The following is a 26,689-nucleotide window of genomic DNA, read 5'->3' as shown; positions in this document are numbered from 1 at the left end:
TGGTTTCCACCGCTTTAATTCCTCGACGGAGCCGCCTAAAGGGTGTAATAAAAATGCCAGGTGCATGGTTAAGAGTGAGAAGTTGACTGTGGTAAGAAGCTCAAAGGAACACTGCTTCCATTAAAGTGTGATCAGTTTATCAGCATTACGCCTGTAGAACAACAATACACACACAACATATTCAGAAAGGCATGCTTAAAGGAATAGTTTACTTCAAAACGAAAATTCTGTCCTGATTTACTCACCCTCAAGTTCAAACCTGTATGAATTTCTTTCTTTTGCTGAAAACAAAGGACGATATTTTGAAGATTGTCGCTAACCAGACTGTTTATGGACTCCATTGAGTTACATAGTAGGAAAAAAATACTATGTAAGTCAATGGGGTCAATCAACTGTTTGGTTACCGACATTCTTCAAAATATCGTCCTTTGTTTTCAGCAAAAGAAAGAAATTCATACAGGTTTGAAACAACTTGAGGGTGAGCAAATGAGGACCGAATTTTCATTTTGAAGTGAACCATTCCTTTAAAGTATATAAAGTGGTGAATGCTAAGGCAACATCAATGTTACTATTGCTCATATTTACAGTAAGATTAGGGATTTGAACAAACCCCTAGCAAGAAGTATTAATTTCACATAATTCATGTAACTCATGAATGATATCGCCTTGTGGTAGTGTTATTTAGTTGTTATTTATTAATTGTTACATGCTTTTGTAATTTTGATTAGTTTTTGTGAAAGATATTTCTATTTAGCTTTATTTTATTTAGGTTAATTATTTTATTTAAGTAATTTTAGTACTTCAACTTAAGACTTATTTATTTCAGTTATTTGCCAAGGCAACATTTCTAATTTTAGATTTTTTCCATCTAATATTTATATTTTTATGAATTTATTTTTTTCAGCTTTATTTCAATTACAAAAAAAAAAAAAGAACTCAGACATGAAATGAAATGGTCTTGAGCAATATATAGAGACAGAATAGTCAACTTTTTCATCCAAAAAACGATAATTGGCTGGTATTAAAATTCTATTCCGTTTTGTCTAAAAAACTAAATAAAAATAAAACAAATCCTTCAAATCACAGGCATTTCTATAGCACCTTTAGAAAGAACTAATTTTGACCAAAGTGATTAATCCAATAAAATAGGGTTGGGCGATATGGCAAAAAAGTATGATCGCGATATGGCAAAGTATGATCTTGATATTTTTTCTCGATTTATAATTTGATAATTCAGTTAGCTTGAAGAGTATCCTGACAATGACTGAAGCCAAGAGAAAACAGAGGGTTCAATAATTAAATTTCAGATTATAGTTTACTAACAAAAATAGAATAACATAATAACATAAACCTAAACTGTGCAAACATGCTTTTTCTGCCTTAAAACAACAGAGGTTGTCTTGTATCTTAAAATAGTGGCAGCAACCATCTCAAATATTTGAAGAGGTATATATAACCTATACAAAAAAAGCTCACTGTTAGATAAAATAGAGAAAAATATTAACTATGCACTGGTTTTACAAGTATGAAATGATTTGGAGGTAAAAATCTGAGTTAAAGCGCAGAATGTAAACATTGTAAACCAGTCATTATGCTACACACATTAACATGGGACCGTATTTTTGCAATCTCTATGATGTCATTGGGAAGGTGCCCTTTCAGGTGATGGAAAAGGTTTGTTGCGTTTCCCGCCATGGTTGGAACCGATTAACGGCATATTTTGCAGACTGTCTGGGCTGGTTCACACAGAACGCATTTTTGCATTCCATTCGCTACTTTTTTTCTATGTTTTTCTATGTAAATGCACTAGACGTGTTTGACCTGTTCAGGACATGGCGTTCTAAAAACGGCAATCAAATTAGAAAGTAAAACTTATTTTTTTAAAACGCATCTCAAAAGCCTGCTTTTTGTGAGTTTACTGTAAGTGGGTGTTAGATGATGGAAAAAAATAAAGAGAAATGAGTATACACAATTACTCTCTACTCTAAGTGTCCAAAATATAGTGCATTCCTAAAAACATTCAGAAGACCTTAGCAACCTTCTTCATTTACATTCACAAAATGTAAAAATCTTTTGTTCTGTACATGCATATATTATATATATATTAATTTTTTTTTAAATGTATGCATTTGCAGTCACATTGTGATTTAGCACATAATTGAAATAGGTGCGTCTCCAAAACAGTAAACAAGTTATACTGTAACAGCATGTAAACTAATTTTCCTTTGTTTCCGTCGAGGCATGTTGATTCTGTGCACGGCACGCACACTTGGTAAACAGCAGCAGATGCCCTGTTTAAGGTAGAGCTGGCGCCAGGCTACTGTTCCTTATGTAAATGTGAAAGCCAGAGAAGGCGTAGCTCAATCCCCTGCACAGTGGTGGACAAGCAGCTCTCTTACACCGCAGAAAAACACCAGCCACGGAGACAAAGGGGGAGAGCAAGGGAGCGAGAGAGCCAGGGTACAAACAGTAAAGAGAAGGTAAGAGAGAAAGATAGTGAGATGGAGAGGGGTCTCTGCCACTCAGCATCTGAGGGTGACGGAAGAAAAGAGGGAGAAACGGGACAGAGCTCTGGTTGTTTTTAAGTGGCTGTGAGAGGGCCACTGCTGTATTTATGACCGTCACATAGAGCTCTACCCTCGCCGGGAATGACAGCAAGCTGCTGAAAGGGGGGTTAAGTTAGCCACAGGGGTCTCAAGAGGGCTTCAGCCTCATTTTATCAGCGGTGAATCACATTACGGGGGATTTTCACAGCAGTGCTCGCTTTAGTGTAAATATTCAGCGGAAATCTGGAAAATACAACAAGAAAGAGGGTCAACTAGTTTATCTAGTTTCTTTTTCCATGACATTTTTTGTAGCCACTTTAAAGAAATAGTTCAGCTAACTAGAGATTGGGTTTTCTGAATGATTACTGGGTTAACATTCAGGCTAGATCGACCAATAGTAGATTTTGCCAATACCAATATCTAAAATGTTGAAATTGTCCAATAACCAATTAATCAGATGATAGAATAAAATGATAGAACAATTATAAGAATAAAAACTTCCCACTCAAATGTAAAATAGTGCTTTTTTTTCAAAAAAACTTTTGTTACAAAACTAACAATAATGACATCTCCATGAAAATATGAAATAATGCTGTTTCTTCACTAATAACGCAATTTTTATTTATTTTATTGTACTGTACAGTATATAATATTGTAGATTGCATATTGTGCTGATAACCAAAAAACTACATAATAAAAAATATATATATGTTTCATGACTACTAACACACTGACAGTTTTTATTTTATTTTATTATTATTATTTTATTAATTAGAAATAAAATAAATTTGTATTTAAAAATGTCTTTTTAGAAAGGCATTATACAGTATATATTATTATATATTTAACCAAAAAAACTACTAACACAAAAATAAATAAATAACACAAAAAATGTAATGTTTCATCGCTACTCCCACTGTTTTCATTCTTTTTATTTAATAATTATTTCAAAATAAAAAAAACTTTTAAGAAAATTTTAGAAAGGCATTGCACAGACATTATATATATTTGAGTATGTATTTTTTAGCTGATAACCAAAAAGCAACTGTTATTATACATACACTCACCTAAAGGATTATTAGGAACACCATACTAAGTTTGACCCCCTTTCGCCTTCAGAACTGCCTTAATTCTACGTGGCATTGATTCAACAAGGTGCTAAAAGTATTCTTTAGAAATGTTGGCCCATATTGATAGGATAGCATCTTGCAGTTGATGGAGATTTGTGGAATGCACATCCAGGGCACGAAGCTCCCGTTCCACCACATCCCAAAGATGCTCTATTGGGTTGAGATCTGGTGACTGTGGGGGCCATTTTAGTACAGTGAACTCATTGTCATGTTCAAGAAACCAATTTGTAATGATTCGAGCTTTGTGACATGGTGCATTATCCTGCTGGAAGTAGCCATCAGAGGATGGGTACATGGTGGCCATAAAGGGATGGACATGGTCAGAAACAATGCTCAGGTAGGCCGTGGCATTTAAACGATGCCCAATTGGCACTAAGGGGCCTAAAGTGTGCCAAGAAAACATCCCCCACACCATTACACCACCACCACCAGCCTGCACAGTGGTAACAAGGCATGATGGATCCATGTTCTCATTCTGTTTACGCCAAATTCTGACTCTACCATCTGAATGTCTCAACAGAAATCGAGACTCATCGGACCTGGCAACATTTTTCCAGTCTTCAACTGTCCAATTTTGGTGAGCTCTTGCCAATTGTAGCCTCTTTTTCCTATTTGTAGTGGAGATGAGTGGTACCCGGTGGGGTCTTCTGCTGTTGTAGCCCATCCGCCTCAAGGTTGTGCGTGTTGTGGCTTCACAAATGCTTTGCTGCATACCTCGGTTGTAACGAGTGGTTATTTCAGTCAAAGTTGCTCCTCTATCAGCTTGAATCAGTCGGCCCATTCTCCTCTGACCTCTAGCATCAACAAGGCATTTTCGCCCACAGGACTGCCGCATACTGGATGTTTTTCCCTTTTCACACCATTCTTTGTAAACCCTAGAAATGGTTGTGCGTGAAAATCCCAGTAACTGAGCAGATTGTGAAATACTCAGACCGGCCCGTCTGGCACCAACAACCATGCCACGCTCAAAATTGCTTAAATCACCTTTCTTTCCCATGACATTCAGTTTGGAGTTCAGGAGATTGTCTTGACCAGGACCACACCCCTAAATGCATTGAAGCAACTGTCATGTGATTGGTTGATTAGATAATTGCATTAATGAGAAATTGAACAGGTGTTCCTAATAATCCTTTAGGTGAGTGTATATGATATATACAGTGGGGAGAACAAGTATTTGATACACTGCCGATTTTGCAGGTTTCCCACTTACAAAGCATGTAGAAGTCTGTAATTTATCATAGGTACTCTTCAACTGTGAGTGACGGAATCTAAAACAAAAATCCAGAAAATCACATTGTTTTAAGTAATTCATTTGCATTTTATTTACCGATGATAAAATTACAGACTTCTACATGCTTTGTAATGGGGAAAACCTGCAAAATCGGCAGTGTATCAAATACTTGTTCTCCCCACTGTAACTCCACGACAAGTTGATTTTTAATATGTTGTTTTGCAGATCCCTAATAGGCAGACAGCTGTGAAGCAGCAAGCAACAGTGTATGTGTAAAGAACGACTGAGACAAAGAATGAAAAAGGAGGGGGGGGAGTTGGCCGAGTCATTTGTGCAGTGTTTCCTGTCACTACGTGCTGTGAGGTAGTGCCAAAGCTCTAGCCCCTCGCTTTCACAGTTCCTCGAGTTACACAAGAGACTTCAAAACGCACACAAGCCCCCGAGCGCAGAGAGGAGGAGCAGCCTCTCGGGTTTGGCAGGACCGATCGCCGTTCTTCCAAACAGAGCAAAGTTCAGCGCCCGTAAGAGGAGCGCAGTCGCTCCCACAGATGCTCACGGGACCGCCTTATTGTTTACTCCAGCACACAGGCTTTCAGAGGAGACTGGGAAGAAAAACACAACACGACCCACATGTTTCTTGAAGGAGGCGTTGAGGGGAGACTTTACCTGTTGTCACAGCCACAAAGAGAAAAAAAGGAACTCAGAGAAAAAAGGATCTGAGCCGTTCTCCACATGCTTCTCAGAGCACAAGATGCGAAGATCAGCAATAGCAGCTCTTCAGAAGAGCTCGGGATCAAATCATTTCACTCGTATTGAAGTATTGTTTGCTAAGCACTGTTTTAATAACGTCAAAAGTACTTTTCCACCAAGTCAATGCTAAAATTAAAAAAATTAAAGTATAAAAATTATAAATAATAAAAAATACAAATAAAAAAACAGCTTAATAAACCTGCTCTTGTCTATTATGTCATTATTTAGACTACAATTTGCCAAGAAAAAGAGAAAAACACTCATTTATTTCTTTGTTCCATTTTACTGATTGTTTACTTGAATAATTACATGACAACTTGAAGTGGATTAATTCACTTAGGCCCCATCCACACTACTACGTTTTAGATTAGAAACGGAGACCTTTTGCTACGTTTGCACCTCCCACCCAGACTAAAACGGCAAAAACGAAGACCTAAAACGCAGTAGTGTGGATGGGGCCTTAGATAATTGAAAGCTACAGGTGACCTCTGACCTGACGTATGATGTAGGACGAAGGAGTAGCGTAAACTTTAGGTGAGAATTGGTGATCGCAGAGGATAGAGGGGAAAAACTCCGGTCATGAATTAGAAGTCTAAAACGAGAAGTTTTCAAGACAAATGTCGGTGGATTCATACGTCGGGTCAAAGGTCACTCTTTTGCAGAACTCGATTCTCTCGTACGGCCATTGCCGGAAGCCAGTGGCTTATCCATATTATCAATATGGATAATATGGACCCATCGCCTCGCTTCAGAAAGCATTTATTAACCCACTGAGTCGTATGGATTACTTTTATGATGGATGGATGCGCTTCAAAAACTCGGACACTATTCAAAGCCATTACAAAGCTGGGAAGTGTCAGGATATTAATTAATGCAACTCATATAAACTCATATACCTAGGATGGCTCAAGGGTAAATTTGATCAATTGTATTATCAAATAATTACAAACTTTTGGTGACCTATTCCTTTAAATACTTTGGTCAGTTCAAGAATAATTGAAGCAATTTCATATTAATATTTGAAAGAATTAAGAGCATGTCTATCCTTATATTGGTCAAGTGATCAAGGTTGAGATGGGATTTAGAAAGTAATTAGTATAAGTAATGCAATACTTTTTAGAGAGAGTAATTAGTACAGTAGTCTAATTACACTGTTGAATATGTAATTAGTAGCTAGCAATTAATTACATTTTAGAGTAACTTACCCAACACTGATTAAATGTCACAGGTAATGGTATCAATGGCTGGCATTCATATTTAAAAACAATCAGATTCAGAGTACCAGTGGATAAAAATCTAAATGTGAAAACTGCAGTATCAAAGTCCTCAAAATTTGAGAACCTCGAATTATGCATATAACAGGAAGAGTCTGACAGTAATTGTCTTGAAATGTATTGTTGAAGCTGAATAATTTGTTTAAAAGTGCTGCTTTGATGACTGCAGTAGCGGTGGAGGGGATGAGAGCTTCGTGGAGAGAGTTTTAGCCCTCTGACAGTCAACAGTTAGTTATTGTAATCACGTTCTCTGAGAAGCTGCGTCTCTAAATTCATATGCAGATAACCAAACTAACTAACTAAAAAAAAAAAAAGGTAATATTAGTTTCACAGAGCAAAGGGAAAGTTGCCGTGCCTCTGTGCAACAGGCATAATATGAGGCTACGTGTCTGAATGATGGAGCTGAGAGCTCGCGATCACAATGATACTCCATCCCTTGGGCAATATAACGAAACCTCAGTGCAAAGGCTCTGCAACATGTAATGCATATGGTGTTTCAGAAGACATTCTTTAAACATCTGGAACATAGTGTACCGCACTGCTGAAAGATCAGCAAGAGACCAAGAATAGTATGAGCTAACCTCAACTTGAGTAGTCCTTTAAAGTGGTTAGTCTACTAAAATCTCTGTGGTCAGTAAAGACCTTCCATATAAAAAATGTGTTGTGCAAGAATTAGGAAGCTGTATTACAGCATGCAGGAGTAAATCAAAATCATAACATCTAATCTATACAGTGTTGTTTTGGCTTAAGCTTAGTAATCTTGGCTTTATAAGCCCTAAACCTGTGGGAGAGGGATATAGATTTAACAAAAAACCTTTATAATCACATTAATCATAAACAGTTTTTTTTCTTCCTCCCTCAGAGGAATAGCAATTCATTCCTTTCCCTTATAGTGTGTGTGTGTGTGTGTGTGTGTGTGTGTGTGTGTGTGTGTGTGTGTGTGTGTGTGTGTGTGTGTGTGTGTGTGTGTGTGTGTGTGTGTGTGTGTGTGTGTGTGTGTGTGTTTAAGACTGCAGGAGTAGTCCAATAATCACCATATATAACTGGATAGTCTTAAAATCAAATCTTAGAGCCCAATATAATCAATATATATATATATATATATATATATATATATATATCATATTCATTTTCAAATTAATATTTAATATCAATTTTAGATTAAGTTTAATTAAATTTGATGTGCTTTTGTCCTTTTATATATATATATATATATATATATATATATATATATATATATAGAGTTTATAGAGTTTTACAGTACTTCAATTTATTTCAGTTACTTGCCGTACAACATTTCTAACTGTGATTTACGTTTTTATCTAATATTTATATTTTTATGTCATATTTTATTTTATTTCTGCTTCAGTTCAATTAACAATAATGATTTTTAATAGTTTTAGTTTTAATTAACAATAACAGTAAATCTTGTCAATTTAATTTTAATGAACCTATTAGCCTAAATGTTTAGATTTAAAGGTGATCACCAAGATCTGTTGTGGCCCTGTCACACATTGTTTAGACCAGTGTTTCTCAACCTCTCCTGCAGGGACCCCCTGACAGGCCATGTTTTTGTTTTAACTCTGAAATGGCACACCTGATTCAAGTAATTAAAGGCTTAATGAGTAATTAGAGTAGGAATAGTTCAATTAATCAATTAGTCAACTACTCATTAAGCCTTTAATGACTTGAATCAGGTGTGCCATTTCAGGGTTAAAACAGAAACATGGCCTGTCAGGGGGTCCCTGCAGGAGAGGTTGAGAAACACTGGTTTAGACAAACAGGAAGTCCCGGCTGCCTCAAATTCATGCCATTGAGCCACACAGTGAAATGTGTTAAACCTTTTAAACAGAGCCATGTTTTGAAAACACCACAGAGCCACAATGTTCCTGCTCTTCCAGGAAGTCAACACAAGTCCACACATTGAACTGGGATAGGAGAAACTTATGTATTTTAATAGTGGGGAAAAAAATAATCTCTGTTCTTCTGTTCGCCTGCTCATTAGGCTACTCTTTCCTACCGTCACATCTCTAGCCTAGAGTCTCCCTTCATTTTCATTTCTCAGCCACAATTGGTGAGCGACACCCCCATGCTGAGAGCTTAATTAGTTCATCTCCATTTTAATTAATAAAGCCTTTTAGCTCGACAGAGATCGATAATTTATGTTACTAACTACACTATCAAAACTGAAAGGTATAATTATAAATGCAGGAAATGTTACGCAGGTTTATTTTAATAGGACACACTTGAGTAACTCAAGCCCCCCTGCCAGACAAACTTTGCCCCAAACTACAACTCAAACTGAATTAGTTCCTCTCAGTAGCCACAAGAGGAGACACATATAAACTAGGCTACAATTACCTTTACGAAAAGAGCAACAGAGAAATGTATATACAGACTTGAATCTAACCAACCATTTTTGTCAGGTGAACTCACATGGCTTAAATTTTTTACTTGGAATGAAATGTGATGAATAAAATGAATTATACATCTTCATATTATAAATATTTTCTCAATACATTTACTTAAGATTTTATATTTAATTACTTATACATTATTGGGGTTTATTGTTAGTTTAGTTTAAATATTTCACAATAAGAATTACATAATAAAAATGATAAATTATTGTATATAAATATATACTTTTTAGGCAAATTTATAAAAAATTTGACTAATGTTATCAGTCAAAAAATGTGTTAACCAATTTAAAAAATATGTCATATATAATTAATATAATATAGTTATAAATATATTTTATTTCAAAGGTTTTCAAATGTTTTTTTTATTTAAATTAAAGTTCCACATTCATTCATATTAATTTACTACATTAGTTAACATGAAATAACTATGAAAAATACTTCTAAAGCATTTATTAATTGCATTTATTAATTCATTAATAATTTAATTAATAGTTAATGTTAATTTCAACAAATTTACTAATTCATTATTAAAATCAAAAGTTGTATTAATATTATTTAATAAACCTAAGCTAACATGAACACGTGTATTTTATTAACTAATGTTAACAAAGATTAATAATCACTGTATTGCTCAATCTTAATGATCCAGAACGCTGCAGCTCATCTTGTCTTCAACGAGCCCAAAAGAGCCCACGTCACTCCTCTGTTCATCTCTCTGCACTGACTACCACTCGCTGCTCGCATCAAGTTCAAGGCACTGACGCTTGCTTACAGATCTATCACAGGCTCAGCTCCCTCTTTCACTCGCTCCTGTCTACGTCCCTACCAGAAGCCTATACGATCAGTCAATGAGCGACGGCTCGTGGTCTCTGACAACAATCCCTGACAACATTCAAAAGACAACTGAAAACTCATCTCTTCCGTGAGCACTTAACCTCATTAAAAAAAAAACTCTTTCCTTTTCCCTTAATCCTCCCTTGTCTGGCTTATGCTACTTTGAGAAATGCCTGCATTTTGTATTTTGACCACTTCTTGCGTTGTTTTTGCCTCTTCAAGATTACTCGCTTTAATTTAGTCCTAATTTGTAAGTCGCTTTGGATAAAAGAGTCTGCTAAATGACTAAATGTAAATGTAATGCAACTTACACTAACTAATGGGACCTTATTGTAAAACATGATCAAATCTTCTTCAACATGAAATCTCACAAAGTATCATTATGAATCGTTGTTTGTGAAACTCTGACAGAGAACACTAAATTACAGTCCATTTTACTTTCAAAACAACTGAAAACCGTGATATTAGTCCTTTTGATTATTGCTACAGCACATAACATATCAATTCACACATGCAATCAATTCATCCTTTCACACGGATCCAAGTTGCAGCCTCTTAAAATAATGAGACAACCCAACAAGCCTCCAACAATTATTTTAAACAAAGCACTGCATAGGATCCCAGTATTGATGTAATATTTTTTCTTGATCACACTGCTGAGAATGCCACATGCACTCTTAACACATGCACCTTCAAATTGGCGGCATGCAATGAAAAGCTATGCTGCAATTACATTTAAAGTAGTCCCTCCACCGCTTTACATTGTGATTTACAGTAACATGACTGTCAGAATTACACAGCTGGAACATTTGTTTCTACTCCCGTGACTGCAGTATATAAAAGTGTTTAACGCATAAAACAAGGCGATACTTCATTATTTACAACATAAATAAATGTAAATAGACCTGTCCATTTAAAGCTCTCAACACATCAGGCATTGTTCATAACTGAATGCAGCGTATTACACTTGCACACACAGTATCGTAACTAGAAAGGCTGATGGAATCATACTTTGATCTATTAAACAAACGACTCTCTTCAGACAGGCATCTTTAGGGAGGTTGGATGTTACTGGGAAGCCATTTCTGATCTGGTATGTTTGGCATCGAGCTACGGCAAACATCTGAGCCGTTCATGTTGGTAACTTCAATCAGCTAGTGGGGACAACTTAACGTATTATTGCTGAGAAAGACATAATCCATTCTAGGCCACTCCCCCTCACTGATATTCAGGGATTTTTAATTAAACCACTAATTTGCATAAAAATACCAGCACATCTCATTCCAAACCATCACAGGTGGCCGCGACATGCAAGCGTCCGGTGATTTAAAGCTTCTAATGGAAAAGGCTATTATTGCTTAGCAATGAAAGAGAAACTATTCACGGATGGCCCTTTTGAACACAATTTCCAGATGACTGATTTTATAGTTATCTACATTCAACCAAAACCATTTTACCATTAAATTGCCACCTCTTTCATTTTTAAACAGAAAACACAACAATAATGTATTTTTAATGGCTTAAGCCAGGGGTAGGCAAGTTCGGTCCTAGAGAGCCGCTGTCCTGCAGAGTTTGGCTCCAACACTGAAAAAAACCTCTCCTGCCTATAGCCTTAGTAATCCTGAAGACATTGATTAGCTTGTTCAGGTGTGTTTGATTAGGGTTGGAACTAAATTCTGCAGGACAGCGGCTCTCTAGGACCGAACTTGCCTACCCCTGGCTTAAGCATAGGGGTGTAACAATATATCGTGCCACAATATATCGCAATACAAAAATGCAACAATATGTATCGTGGATAGTTCCCCCCCAAAAAAATTTACTGTGTGAGAAAATAATTCAAGTTTTCAGAGTTTTAGTGTCAGTACTACATTAAACATTACTACATTACTATATATAATGTTGATTATAATGTATAATAATGCAATGGGGGAATATTTGTGGGTCCTGATAATACCAAATGTTACCTGACCAGTAAAAAGTGTCCAACATTATTTGAAATATATCTAGTCAGTGAAAAAGTGCAAGAATATTCTAAAATAGTTCTGTATTTTCAGCTTCAGAATCATGAAAATTTTTATTCTGGTGTCACCATTGTCCTTGGGTTAAAAGCACAGAGTTCAAGCCTATTCATTTACACACACAATGTAATATCAAAGTTAGCATTTTAATCAACAGTAAATTTTTTGTTAACCTTTTATCATATGTCTTGGAGTGTCGCAATAATATCGTATCATGAGTTCAGTATCGTGATATGTATCGAATCGTGACATGAGGGTATCGTTACACCCCTAAGCATATCACTAAGGGGGAAATAGTTGAACCACTTTTGCACTATTTTTTTTTTTTTTAGCTTAAAAAGTGTGTTAGTCACTGACCACCAGCTATTAAGTTTAACCAGGTGCATATGGATTGTGTAGTCATCTCGCTGCATGTCGAGCCAATCAGATATAGGAACTATTTAAAAACTACTTCAATCCTCGTGAGGTTAAGGGAAGTCTGAAAAAAAGGAAAAAATATGCAGTGTCCAGTCTGATAAGACACCCAGGATCAACACCAGGCACTGTGTTGTTTGCTGTGAGAGTGCTGGAAAGAATCCAGCATCGCAGAAGAGAGGCGCTTTTCAGATGGCAATCACATGCTCTCTAAAGTTGCAGCCCAACCACCACCCGCTTACTGAAGGAACTTGTTTTCTTTGGCAGCCACTAAAGCTGCTCTACTGAGAAAGCATACTGTTTGACCAGAGCAGTCCCATTCCCAGTTTATTCACCCAGCACATATACGGACACTGGATCAAGAGGAAGGAAAAAGCTTGTTGTTAAAAGAAAAAAGCATCAACAAAGGTCACACCCATATTTCAAGCAATATGGCTGTAGGAGAGTTTGTAGGAAACCTAGTAATTTGGTTGCATTAATTTCCGTAGGTTTACCACTGTAATGCAAAGGCTTATTTTGATGGACTCATGGGACTGAACTCTCAGAGCAATGAGTTCATTTGGAGAATCCTCCCATGTGGTTTTCTGACCACTGCCTCTGCTACAGTCTCGGTCTCCCACAGGTGAATGAGCTATAATTCAGGACCCATAAATAATGATTCAGGATCACAAATCTCTTCTTTTAATGGTTTAAAGATGTATGTATATGTTATAACACTCTAAACTCTGTTTATTGTGCAGAGACGACTGAAGCTCGCTGAAGCTCTTAAATGGACTACAAAAGTCATACAAACTATGAAAATGCTGCAAATGATGCCATTCGGGTTCTCAGATCTCTTGGGGGGAGACACTTTCCAGAACAAGTGGGCAGGACATTCTTTAAAAATTAATTTTCTTCTTCATAGAAGTTAAAAAGTCATATGGTTTTGGTTCATAATTTTAAGGGCGAGTAAATAATGCCCAAATTTTAGACTAAAAAACTTTTTTTAGTCTAACTATTCTTTTAAAGTGGCTAATGTTGATTTTACACAATTCTGAACGAACACACACAAAATCATCATTCATTTCCTGCTTGCAATTAGTCTAGTGAAGGCTATTTGTCAGGCCTGCAACTTTACAGTCTGACTGCTCTTGTACAAATAGGTTATTTCCTGCTATAGAAAAAAAAAAAAAAAGCTGCTGTAGATTCTTGTTGTACACTAGAGAAAATATGAACCAAAAATAGTTTCCACATTCTAGCATTCCATCTTTTAACAAACCTCTCTTTTAGCAAAGCAGCCAGGGCGGGGGTTAGGGAGGACAATAATCATGTTCGGTCAACTAATACAAGACAGAATGCTTGTGTTGTAATTATGTAAACAAATATGATGAACTAAGCTATTCGGTATTCAATAACAAACATAAAACACCTGACGTGAGGTGGGAAACGTGTGGCTCCATTCACCCCCCCTAGACCTGCAGGTCACCAAACAAACTCCACCACACACTCCATTGAACGCTGATTGAAAAGAAACCAAGTGGCTACTTAAGCTCCAGCCTTGTGATATTAAACTGAGTTACTGCATCTAGGTCACTGCTTTTTGCAATCACAACTTCAAGAGCGTGTAGCCTGGTCTCCAATAACATGTATGTGCTCGGATCACCTTCCTCACAACGATTTAGTCTTAAACGCTCCATTCCCTTCCCATGTCACCAGTTCCCATTTAGGTAGAACCAATGACTGTTTCAAAGCAATGAGTCACAATTTCAGAGTAATCACGCCAATAACCATTAGGCCTACCGAATTTTAAGGAAGCTGGTGAACCAATATCTGATCTTTTCTTTTGTCAAAGGGCCCCTTTCTGTGTTCATCAACTTAAGTGCTTGGTGCTCACATGATTTCATACAATACACTCTTCGGCCATGGGATCTAATGATCTTCTCAAGTGCGCAATAAAATCATTTGTTGCAAGGCTCTATATATTGATTTTGACATGTTACACAATAACATAGTGAAGCTAATCCTCATGTTACTTTGGCTTAAGGGATCGATCAACTATCTTGGAGCTAAGAAATGAAACAAAATGAAAAATCTATCCAGAACTTTTTCTGTTTGTCTAAACTGACCAGCCCTGCCAACAAAAAGGCAATTATTTTGAGATATTTAAACGTGTGGCTGCTTCTTGTCCAAAGTCGTGACTAATAGACCTCAGAGCTTAACATACACATGCTTTGAGGTTTGTGTTGTCCAAAAGAAACACAGAAAAGAAAATATATGAGCAAACATGGTTACACGCACTGAGACTGAGTCAATTCAAGCACGCAAATCTAAAAATTGGTTCGATTTTAGCCAGGATATGGTGATGATGAATTGTTCAGTACATGATACACTGTCATTCAGAAGTTTCAATAAGATTCTTTAATATTTTTAAAAGAAGTCTCTGCTCACCAAGGCTGCATTTATTTGATAAAAATAAATACAGGTTAAAACATTAATATTGTGTTACATATAGTGTTACATGGTCCTTCAGAAATCATTCTAACATGCTGATTTGCTACTCAAGAAACATTTCTTCTTATTATTATCATATTATCATATATGTTCAAAACAGTTGTGCTGCCTTGCCTAATATTTTTTGTGAAAACCGCGATTTTTTCAGGATTCTTTGACGCATAGAAAGTTCAAAAGAACAGCATTTGTTTGAAATAGAAATGTAATAAAAGTGTTAATTTCTTTTCTTTTTTTTAAAGGGGGGGGGGGGGGGGGGGGGGGGGAGCTTATGACCCAAAGCTTTTTAACAGTAATCTATATTCAACGCCGATATAATAATAGCTTGTTTTCATATGACGTCACGCCACTGCGTTGCCATGGCGCGAAATGCAAATGGAGGGCAGGAAGTGATTTGCTGTATTTAGAAAGCACTATAACAAACTCAAAATGCCTATGTTTTGCATCGTTTATGGTTACTTAAATCGATCAAACCACGAGGAGTTTTTATCGTGTACCAAAAGTTGTTGTTCATAAGGGGGGGAAATTAAAGAAATTGACTGAAAAACTCCGTGAAAACGGCTTGCAAACTTACGTCTGCGGTCGGGAGGAGCCGGATGGGAAAATGCCCGTGTGTGCAGTGATCACTTCGTCAAAGGTGAGTTAATACAACTTAAGTGGCTATGTTTGTGTAACGTGTAACGTTTCCGAACTTTGTAAAGTCAAAGTATGTCTGTAAGACAATGTAGTTGCTGATATCTACCGCCTCGATGTCAGGAAAATCTTTCAATTCAGTTGAAAAATCGCTCCTCTTCATAACGCAAGGATCACGTCCAACATATGTTTGATTTTTTGTTTATATCTTTCTCTTGTAATAGCGTGTAAAGTAGTACAGTACGGACTTTCCTCCATCTCGTCCATTGCGCTCTTCACTCCCTGCCCTCCATCTGAATTTCGCGCGTCATCATAATCACGTGACTGAAACCCAGCTATTACAGATAACTGGGAAAATGTCATTATTATGGATACTGTTATTGAAATTATAGCCATTTTTAACTTCTAATATATTATAGTAAATATCTCATGTTTTATACATAATCTGTTCAAAAAACTATTTGTATATGACCACAGCACAACTGAATATCTGTCAGGATGGAGACGTAGCAAAACAAACTACATCACCATGTTGTACATGGAGGAGTAATCGCAGTTTTCTATAAGCATTAAAAATAATGAGCTTCATAAATTGAGCACCACTCAGGCAATCAATATAACACCCGGAGATATCAGTAGTCAACCTATAGCGAATCAAACATGCAAGGCCAATGGGCTTTATGCACAGCTGCACTACTTCCTGAACTTCAGCCAGCTCCTTTGTTTCCTGTCTGCCATTATTGGACAAACTGATTAATCCAGGTGTGCCTGATTATTGTTACCGAGACCAGGCACACCTAGATTAATCAGTTTGTCCAATAATGGCAGACAGGAAACAAAAGAGCTGGCTGAAGTTCAGGAAGTAGTGCAGCTGTGGATAAAGCCAATTAACGCAGATAGAAATAACAAACATTTTTGTCTGCCATAAAATAAATTCAGTGCTCAATGAGACCTTTTTTTTCTGAATGGATGAATAGAATGTAAATTGATCTAGAAGATCAATAGTTCGTCAACAAATAAGTCAATATCAGGTCTGAGTGTAGTAATAGAGCTATCAGACGGCAGATGTTTTATGTTGTGCTTCACACAAAGCTGTAAGTCAATTGATTTTTGATATTTAAAAAGTCACACTAAAAACAGTGCGTGTCAGTTATGTTACAAATTGCATGTGACAAATAAAAGGAAAGAGCCGTTAACTGTGTTTTTGTAGTTCTACAACTTGCTGCATGCTAGAGGTGTCAGAAAAGAAAGTACAAATGTAAAGCATTCAGACCACAAGATTCACAAACCACAAACAAGCTTGTATCAATATACCGGTGGTCTGCACTTCACTTAGAGTGCTAAATAAATATAACTATCATACACGCTTCACTTTATTTAGTGTATATATAACAGTAAATCATAAAATTAAAGGGGTCATGACATGATAAAACTAATTTGCCTTGATCTTTTGACATATAAGAGGTTTTTGTACCATTAAAACATCCTGCAAGTTTCAGCTTGAAATGTCCTCCTCATTATAAATAAAGCATTTATTTAATCAAGCTCCAAAAAGGCTCTTTCGATATGACTCCTTTAAAGGACAAAGACATATACTGTGAAGGTACCATCCAACAGTAATAGCAATCAGTGGAGTCAGTCATTTTCATTTTGTTTGAGAAATTAATACTTTTATTGAGCAAGGTCACATTAAATTGAGCAAAAGTGAAAGTAAAGACATTTATAATGTTACAACAGTTATGTTTAAAATAAATGTTGTACTTTATAACTTTCTATTCATGACAAAATCTTGAGAAAAAAATGTATCACCGTTTCCACACAAAAGAAAAACGCTGATAATCAGAGCCGGACAGTAACGGAGTACATTTACTTGAGTACAGTACTTGAGTACATTTTTGAGGGATCTGTACTTTACTCGAGTATCATTTTTGGGGAGTACTCATGACTTTACTCAAGTACATTTGAGAGGCAAATATTGTACTCTTTACTCCACTACATTTCTATCCATAACCGTGAGTACCCGTTACTTCTTCTAAAAAAAAAAAAAAAAATGGAACAAAGAAAAATCTCGGAAACCCTCAATTTGTTGTTTCCTTCTCAAACGTGATTGGATTGTCCAGGCGCCACTGATTGCGACAGCCTATCAGCAATCACCTTCAGCTTTCCACCAAAGTCAACTCCATGGTCAGATTTAGATAAGAGACGAAACCATGGACGAAACAATGGATGAAGACGCAGCAGGTCCATCCCGTGAATGTGCCAACCCGTGGCCCCACCTCCCCAGACTATTTCAATTTTCAGAATTTTCTGAAATTTTCTTAAATGTTAAATAAAGCAACATGGTAAAAGGATGAAAATGACTTGATTTTACTTTCAATTCCTTTTGCATTCTCCAAGGTATTACTATTAACATTTTTCATAACTCTATGTAAGACATTTCTGTACATAAATGTAAGCACTGTGGCAGTAGTAATGCAATATTTAGAAAATGTACTCTTGTACTTCAGTACTTTTACTTAAGTAGACATCTGACTGTAGTACTTTTACTTGTATTTGAGTAAAATTTAGCAAGGGGTATCTGTACTTTTACTCAAGTAATAAAGCTGTGTACTCTGTCCGCCTCTGCTGATAATCAGAAATGTTTATTGAGCAGCAAATAAGAATATTAGAATGATTTCTGAAGGATCATGTGACACTGAAGACTGGAGTAATGATCCTGACAATTCAGCTTTGGATTCCATCACAGGAATACATTACATTTGAAAATATATTAAAATATTAAACTTTTGTACTATTGTAATATTCCGGTTTGCACTGTATTTTTGAACAAATAAATGCACCATTGGTTAAAGACACTTCTTTAAAAAAAAAACTTTCAAATCTTACTGAAAGGTAGTGCATTTACTAGAGTATTTTCCAGTACTGCAAAGAATACCATGGTGTTACCATGCTATATAATATAAGAGGGAAATACTTCAAGTTCTTGGAATCAATAACTTCTCAAAATGAAATTAAATATATGGTGTAAACATCACTTTTACTGAAAGAAAATATCTATAATTATAAAAGATAAGATCAAACCATTTATAGAACTTTGTCCTTTGGGATTCTGATGTTAGTTTCTATGGAGACTGACGCCACTTAAATAACATAAATAACCTGAAGCCAACATCTCACCAGCACTTCAGTCCAGGGGTCTCATTTATTAAATTACTTACTTACTAAAAGTGTCCGAAAGCCAAAAATGGCGTCCGCCAAAAAATATTCAGACTTGCAAAACCATGGGTACACCAGAACCTGCGCAACATTCCCTTTATAAAACCCAGTCAGCGGAAGATTGTGTACATGCATCTTCACCCGTCTCCTCCCCAAACCAGTTTTACTATGCATATCAGTGCAAATCATTTGCATATGCATATTCATCCACGTGATACCATGTTTAACGGTACAAAACATTAGGAAAATATGAGTTGAAGATTTCCCGTCACATTACATTGCTAAAAATCATTTAGTAGCCTATCCTTGCCTTGTTTTTGAATAAATAAATCAAATACATTTCAGAGAAAGTTTTTCTCAATCTTTTCCAATGGCCAAATGGTAGTTTTAATTGCTTTATATATTTTTTATGGAAACAGATAGGCCTTATTGTGCATTATTGATCATTATTTGCACAAAAATATTTTCTCAGACCATGAGTTCTGCTATTATCATGCGCTAAGCAATCCTCGCTGAAACATTAAAACACAGCATGCCACAGGCAATCCACTACAAATATTTCTATTTATTAGAATATAACATTTTTGTAACTTCTCAATAATGAAGAAGTTTACTCATGGCTCAGAGTTTACTTACAGGTGCGCACATTCTCCCGTCAAATTTGTTTTTAATAGATCGCAACCTTTGCTTGGGAAGTGGCGTACGCACGTTTCCAGCCCCGTACCCCACGTTTAAAAAAGAGGCCCCAGCTCTTGTTATTCAGTGCGCGAAAGCAAACAATTTACTAAACAATGCCATTCATAATTCCTTCAGCTCTCATCAGTGCCTGTAGGGGGTGCTCATCCTGTAGCCTTACCTGGCTTGTGGTACGTCGATGCTGGAAGAGACCACCTTGCGTTTCTGTTCCAGCAGAGAAATGGAGCGGGTGTTATCCTTCTCCGGCTCCAGCGCCCGGCCCGTTCGCTTGTGCTCCAGCACCCGTGGCTCCTCTATGCTCTCCGGGCTGAGGGAGGGCGCCTCTCCTCTCGGCACACCTCCATTCTGGCCCTGCGTGGGCCAGTCCCGCTGGCCACCGTTACAGGTGCTCTGCAGAGGGAAACATATTCAAGTTTTTTCAGTCTTAACAGTCTCTCCATGTGCCTCCAGTCAATGAAGCTCTATTTACACCTACGGGGGCCGTTAAAGCTATAGACCCCAACTGTTTGACCCCAACTGAGGCTTGTTTGCTTGCAATCACAGTGCATTAGGCTGTATTTAAACTGCTTGTAATTTATACATCGGTCCATACAAACACCTCACCAATGTTTTGGATCAAGAAATCATATTCACTGATCTGCAGGCTTGTTTGTTTTAGAAGATCTTTGCGCTGCTGAAAAAAAGAAAAATAAACCTCCCTCACTCTGCCATTTCCCCCTTAGCACAACAAGCCACCATCCGTGACCACACTAATGCAAAGACGAGCAGCTTTTCCTCTTGCACGTCTCATCTGCACACCTGCCGTAGACTTTTCTATTTATTGTGACTAAAGCTGTGGTACACTAAACCTCAAGCTACAGAGAGGACAAACAGGGGCCAAGACAACGCACATCACCGCATGCACCAGCGGAGAGCATGATCTAACAGTGAGCGGCGTGCAATACAGATCAGTATCTTACCGGAACATGATTAGTTTGACTGAAGAGAGGGTAAACGCCTATCGTGCTGAGCTTTGAGCATCTGGGAGTTTACATACTACAATGGAGTTAAAAATAAAATGGATTACCTGCCTCAATACCCATTTCATCACTAGTGAAGTGTGGTTATCTTAATAAACTCTATTGAATTAATAACAGTTTGTTTTCATTTATTCATTTATCATCATTTATTCACGCTCATGTCGTTCCAAAGCTAAATGGGTTTGTTTCGTAGAACACAAAGGGAGAAACTTTGAAGAATGTGCTGGCTGCTCTATTCAAAAACAGTGAATTAGGACTGGAGCTTTTAAGCTTCAAAAAAGAATACAGATACACCATAAAATGTTCACAAACATGAACTATATGTTACAATATTCCAAATCTTCATTTAATAGCTTTGGGAGAAAAACTTGGGATGCACAACAAGATTTTATTATTTATTTACTGGATAGTATTGAATATAAAATTAGCTAGGTAATTGTGAATATTAGTTTTACATTGTGCTGTTATCTAATGCTCACTTAATCTTTAAAAATGCTAATAATTGAATAGCAATGTTAAATACACTAGTTCAAATTAAATGCTGTAATGCTGTGATGTGTAAATTCATTTTTAAATTCATTTAAAAATGTATTTTTGTGTTTTCTTTTATTTTAGACAAATTAGATTATTGATAAATGGTAGATATTGCAATTCTATTATCAGCTATAGCATGAAAATAATTATCAGCTTATCTCTATTAGCCATAATTCTAGCCCTTATGCGCTATTCGAGGTCTTATTGACCCCAAATGATGTTTGCTGAAATATAAAAAAAAGACTCCCTTCATCTAAATGGCATGAGACTTGATGTTGTGACACTTGCTAGCTCTACAAACAATAAAATAAATTTGAATGATATCTGGTTGTACATTAGCTGAAAAAAAAAGTCCCTCTCAGGATGTTCAGGGTCTACCGAGACCCCAGACAATACAATGTGATTTTGTAACAAAATAATGTAAATTTTTTTAAACAAAATGTCACTCACTGTATTAATGTTTTTACATTTGTGCAGTGTTGGGGGGATTTAAGGCATTTTTTTTTTTTAAATGAACAAATTTTAAAATATATTTTTTAAATAGGATGAATGTGATACTTTTTTTATTAAAAAAAAATATTTGTCAAATATAAAAAATTAAACCAGCCAAAACACAGAACACAAATTAGAGATGTTCCGATACCCTTTTTCCCTTCCCGATACCTGGACTCCTGGATACTAGCCCTGTATGAATTGATAGAATTATTTTATGGTGTGCTTCAGACACATCCCTTAATAAATACATACAGTGAACTAGAGTATTTTTATTATCTGACATACATTTCCCAGCAATATATCATTTATTCTTCTTAAGTGAAAAAGAACTTAAAATGCAGCCACACATCTAATATGTTAAACTGAAAAAGGTATTTTAGATTTACAATATAACTGTATAAAAAAGTGCAACAAATAAATCTAGGAATCTAAAAAATGATATATGAATAATATAAGAAAATAACCTCTTTATAACTTAAAGTCCAGAAACAATTTTGTTAAATACACGGCATTTCAGTTTTGACAGCGGCTGGTCATCCAGAACAATAAGCTCGATAATTTTGTGGGTTATATTTATCGCCCGTTGGCTGTCTTTTGAAAACTTTTCTCTTCGTTTGAATGAAGCTTCCAGAGATTGTTGATTCTGGCGCGGCTCATCCTTCTCTGCCCTTGCTCGTGTTACGCGTCTTCAAATGCTTTATTAAGTGTTGAAGCTGCTAATCTTGTGCCACCCCTCGAAATTGCAGTATGGCATATGATACATGTCACCACTATTGTTTAAGAAAAGGGTATCGGATCGCCGATACGATGCCAGAATTTTTATTGGTATCGGCGGCATTTCCGATGTATCGGAATCGGAACAACTCTAACACAAATACATTGAAGTGAGCTGGCAACCTTATTGCACATCCACAATGTGAAACGCTCTGCTCACACACACACAGACACACACACACACCAAAAAAAAAAAAAAAATTCGCCTATAGACATCAATGGGAGACTATAAAAAATAGAATTTTGTTACATGATTTATAAAAAATTCAGTTACAAAACACAAAAAAACAAAAAATGAAGGGTCGATACCACAACACATCCCTGATGGAGTAAACACACACAACATAATGCTATTCCATGTAGAAGATGAATGCCAGGCTTTGGCGTATTTTCACGAGATGAACAGATTTGTTAAAGCGGCATCATGTTGTGCAAGACTTTCAAGCGTCAAATCAAAAATGCACAGTTGACAAGTTCAAATTTAAATTTCACACACTATTAAGTTCTGTCTTTCTCTCTCAAACCACACACCCTTGCTTTGTGCATTTTAATGGCCACAGCTTTCTCACATCATGTGGAGCACAGCCTCCAAAATGATCAAATATGGGTCACAATTCATATGCCAGTCAAACTATTCAAATAAGTTCTTGTTTTTGCTAAAGAGTTAGAGGATTTTAATCAATTTAAACAGATCTCGGCTGATCTAATAAGAGAATTAATTAGATCTGAGAGCAGGATGCACACAGATGAGCACTCGAAATTAATTATCTACAAATTATTTATTTATTTATATTTGAATATTCATGAGGAAAATAAACACACGCACTATGCACGTTCACGTGCGAGATGCTGCACTCAAGGTTTGAAATATCTACTGCCAAAAGGAACTATGCCACTCTTTATAAACCCATAACAAACATCTACTGCTTTCTGCCCCTGTAACAAGGTTCCATCATGACAAAACCTCAACCCTTTTAATGTGAGTGAAGTGTAAACCAGCAACAAAGCCTTGGTGCATAAAGAGTTAAGACTGGTAGACAGCCTGTGTGGGTTAATTACATTTTGATATTAAGCAGTGGAAACAACAAGGGAACAAAAACAATCCAGTTCCGCCTTTGTCTGGAAATACCACACTGTAACACACTTAACGTGAAGCCCCTCCTTTTGTCTTACTATACCAGTCAACAAGTGGCATTCCCCCAAGCCCCAAGCCGAATGGCTCTCGTTTGGGAATCCAGGCGCCTTGCCAAAGCCCCAGATTCTATGAGCATGACCTCTGTAGAGCTCCGTTTTGCACCGTTACGGAGCAGCTGCTCTGGGACCATTAGCCCCCACCCTAGTTTCACATCCCTCCCTGCTTGCATCGCTTACATCTTAACCTTTTCCCCCATCATGCGTCACCAGAGAAAATGTCACCGTGTCTTGTATATAATAGTTGCTTGTGTTACATTTGAAAAGTGCCACTTTATTTTCTCTGATTGCAAATTAAATGAATGTCTGTTTGGGAGTGTAGATGTAGGCTACGTTACACAAACATTAAGGTGCCACAAACAAACACATGCAAACCATTACATCCAGCAGCATCCAAAATAAAATTTGATTGCAAATATTGCATGCACATTGCAGTTATTGCATTTATTTTAATTTACTTCAATTATTTCCCCGATGTTATTAACCTTACAGTCTTACAGCTCTGATTATAAGAGAATGAAATAGAAGAACTGGTGCCATTCTTGTCATTTTGACCCTCTTTGTTTTGATATGGCACCTCAGGCTGTTTAACTTGATGACTGCAATTAGGTCATTATAAAAAAAAACCTTTGTATTTTGCAATCACGTGCAAGCGACTCAGCCTGGTGTGCAATCACACAGAGTTCGGTGAATAAAATTAACATGATCTAAAGCATTAACTAAATATCAAATGACATATTTACAAAAACGCGATCACTGTAAAAGCAATTAATGTCGAAAACACTAAAAAACACACACACACACACACACACACTAAGAGCCGGTTTCAGCGGAGAGATCTACGCGCGCGCACAGATGCTTTTGCTGGCGCGTGAATGAATGAATGTTGCAGAGTTGTGTTTGTTCGCCACTGTTATCCACCCACTGAAGTCAGATCATCAGCGGCTTACACGGGCCCTACAGGGCTACAGACTGCGAGTAAAACGACCACAAATGCAACAAAACAACACTATTTTACGACAATCATTTAGAAGTCAGTCGGCAAAACTTTGTGTTTGTTTACCACAGGGAGTTTCGTCAGATTTAATCTCGTGATTGGGCATACATATGCAGTGTTTCCAGCACCGTTATTTTGCATCTATCTGTTGCGTTGTATTCCCAAAACAGCGTTGAGCTCTCTCGATTAAAACCATCCGGAGCCGCCATTGAGTTCACAAATGACTCCCTCGCTGAACTTGCGAGTCATTTTTTCGTTTATGTTCGATTGAAAATAAACCGATCACGGCTACTCGGGCTTTAACGTTAGGTACGTTAGACTTCAGCTGATTGTTCATATGACAACATGTAGCCTAAATCGAAATATATGCTTGCACAGTCGAGTTAATTATTGTAATAGATTAATGAAATTGTTCATTGTCATGAAAAGTTAATTGTCGAATGAGATCCACTTGTAAGATGGATTCGTGCTTAATATTCTCACAAAATATTTATATTGCGCAAATACAGTCTGACTCACAACAGCATCGTTTTAGCCATGTTTTTATAACTAACATTTGCATAGTTTCATTCATAGTGAAGGTTAAAAAGTAAACTATACGAACTCAAATGGCATATTCAATTCATACGCTAACGTTACTTCAATATGAAGCCTACTTAGTCATTGGCAACTATTCCCATTACAATGAGGCCAAAATTGTCCATATTAAAAAAGTTTCATGTAATGGATTGTGAGCATGGACACCGGCGCTTCTGCAATTCTAGAATTTGGTAAGCTAAAAAGTAATTGGCCCCTAAATGTTTAATTTGAGGGACCAATCTGTAGCTTCGTCCTCAGCATGATTACTGCAATATCCACTCACACATTATTTGGATCATCAAACAAACAATCTCTCAATGCACTGTAAACAATACTGTGTGCGACAACAGCACAACAACAACAACAACAAGCCCAGCTGACCACACACACACACACACACACACACACACACACACACACCTTCAAGCTCGACTTCAGCGGTGCTTTCGCAGTCATCTGTGCAATCTCTTCCTCCGAGTACTCTTTCAAGCTCCCGTCTTGCATGAGCACCGTGTACACGTTACGCCGATGGCCGGTTGAAGCATCTCTGTTGTCTTGTTTGACAGCCTGGATCACTCCCGTGAGCGGAGCCGCGTCTCCCGTTAAACCCGGCGCGTACACGCGGCTCCCAATGACCGAGCGCTTCACCAGCCGCCGCGTATGCATAGTTGATATATCAATGAAATGCACAAATATAAGTACTTCGATCGTTGCACAGCAATGCCGCTTTAAAAAAAAGAAATGTCACGTTGACAAAACATAATCGGACCGACCGTCATCATGGGCCGTACATGCGAATAATACGACAACATCATCACCACAGATATGAACCGCATCCACATCTTTCAGCCGGCGTGAGCGCGCATGTTCAGGACACCGAACCAATGAACCGTTACAATATGCAAATGGACTTCGCTAAATAACCTCTCTGTCCGACCGACCGAACAACCGACCGGCAACCGATATCTTTCTTCTGTCGACCTGTTTGTTTTGCTTGCCGTTCCCTTAAAGCTGGCGGGTTGTGGTAAAACATGGAGCGGAGCACCCGTTTTGACTCGACACACACGATGTATTTTTCACAATACACACCACGAGCATTATGTCATAAATCACCGAAGAGCGGCCGAACAGAAATCTAATTAATATTATAATATTAATAAACGTCTCCGGTGTCGACTGTGCTGTTGTAACAGCCGGTTTTTACCCCCCAGATTAGCGTAAATCCGGTATCATGTGAGAAAGACTCCATTCCATAAATGCCATCCGGGTTTTCAAGAGCCACTGGCTGTACCGGCGGAATGTCGCCTGTAAACATGTGCGCTCGCGCAGCCAGTGTGCGTTCTCATTGGCTCACGGCACACACGCCTCCACTCGCTCGCGCTCGCTTTCTTCTGCAGTTTCCCTCCAAATACAAGCAACGGCGCAAGGATGGAGAGATGAGAGTCCATCTT

At 37.2% G+C, this 26,689-nt stretch overlaps 1 protein-coding gene across 2 annotated transcripts in view; it reads right to left on the bottom strand.

The window, feature by feature from the left end:
- The window catches only part of znf704 (zinc finger protein 704), a 59,907-nt gene extending 33,543 nt beyond the window's left edge, over positions 1–26,364 (bottom strand). The window contains exons 1-2 of one of the 2 annotated variants that reach the window (XM_056250052.1): positions 25,659–26,364; positions 19,810–20,039 (exon numbers count right to left, since the gene is read on the bottom strand). In XM_056250052.1, the coding sequence (XP_056106027.1) occupies positions 19,810–20,039; positions 25,659–25,904 (476 nt within the window). In that variant the 5' untranslated portion in view covers positions 25,905–26,364. The remainder of the gene's footprint in view (positions 1–19,809; positions 20,040–25,658) is intronic. The other variant, XM_056250051.1, reaches the window with a different exon arrangement.
- Between the last annotated feature and the right edge of the window lie 325 nt (positions 26,365–26,689).

Source organism: Rhinichthys klamathensis, unplaced genomic scaffold (assembly GCF_029890125.1).
Source record: "Rhinichthys klamathensis goyatoka isolate OS25496 unplaced genomic scaffold, OSU_Roscu_1.1 h1tg000067l_1, whole genome shotgun sequence".
NCBI classification, from domain to species: Eukaryota; Metazoa; Chordata; class Actinopteri; order Cypriniformes; family Leuciscidae; genus Rhinichthys; species Rhinichthys klamathensis.
Note: the sequence above shows the minus strand (reverse complement) of the source record. Positions and strands in the feature narration are given on the sequence as shown.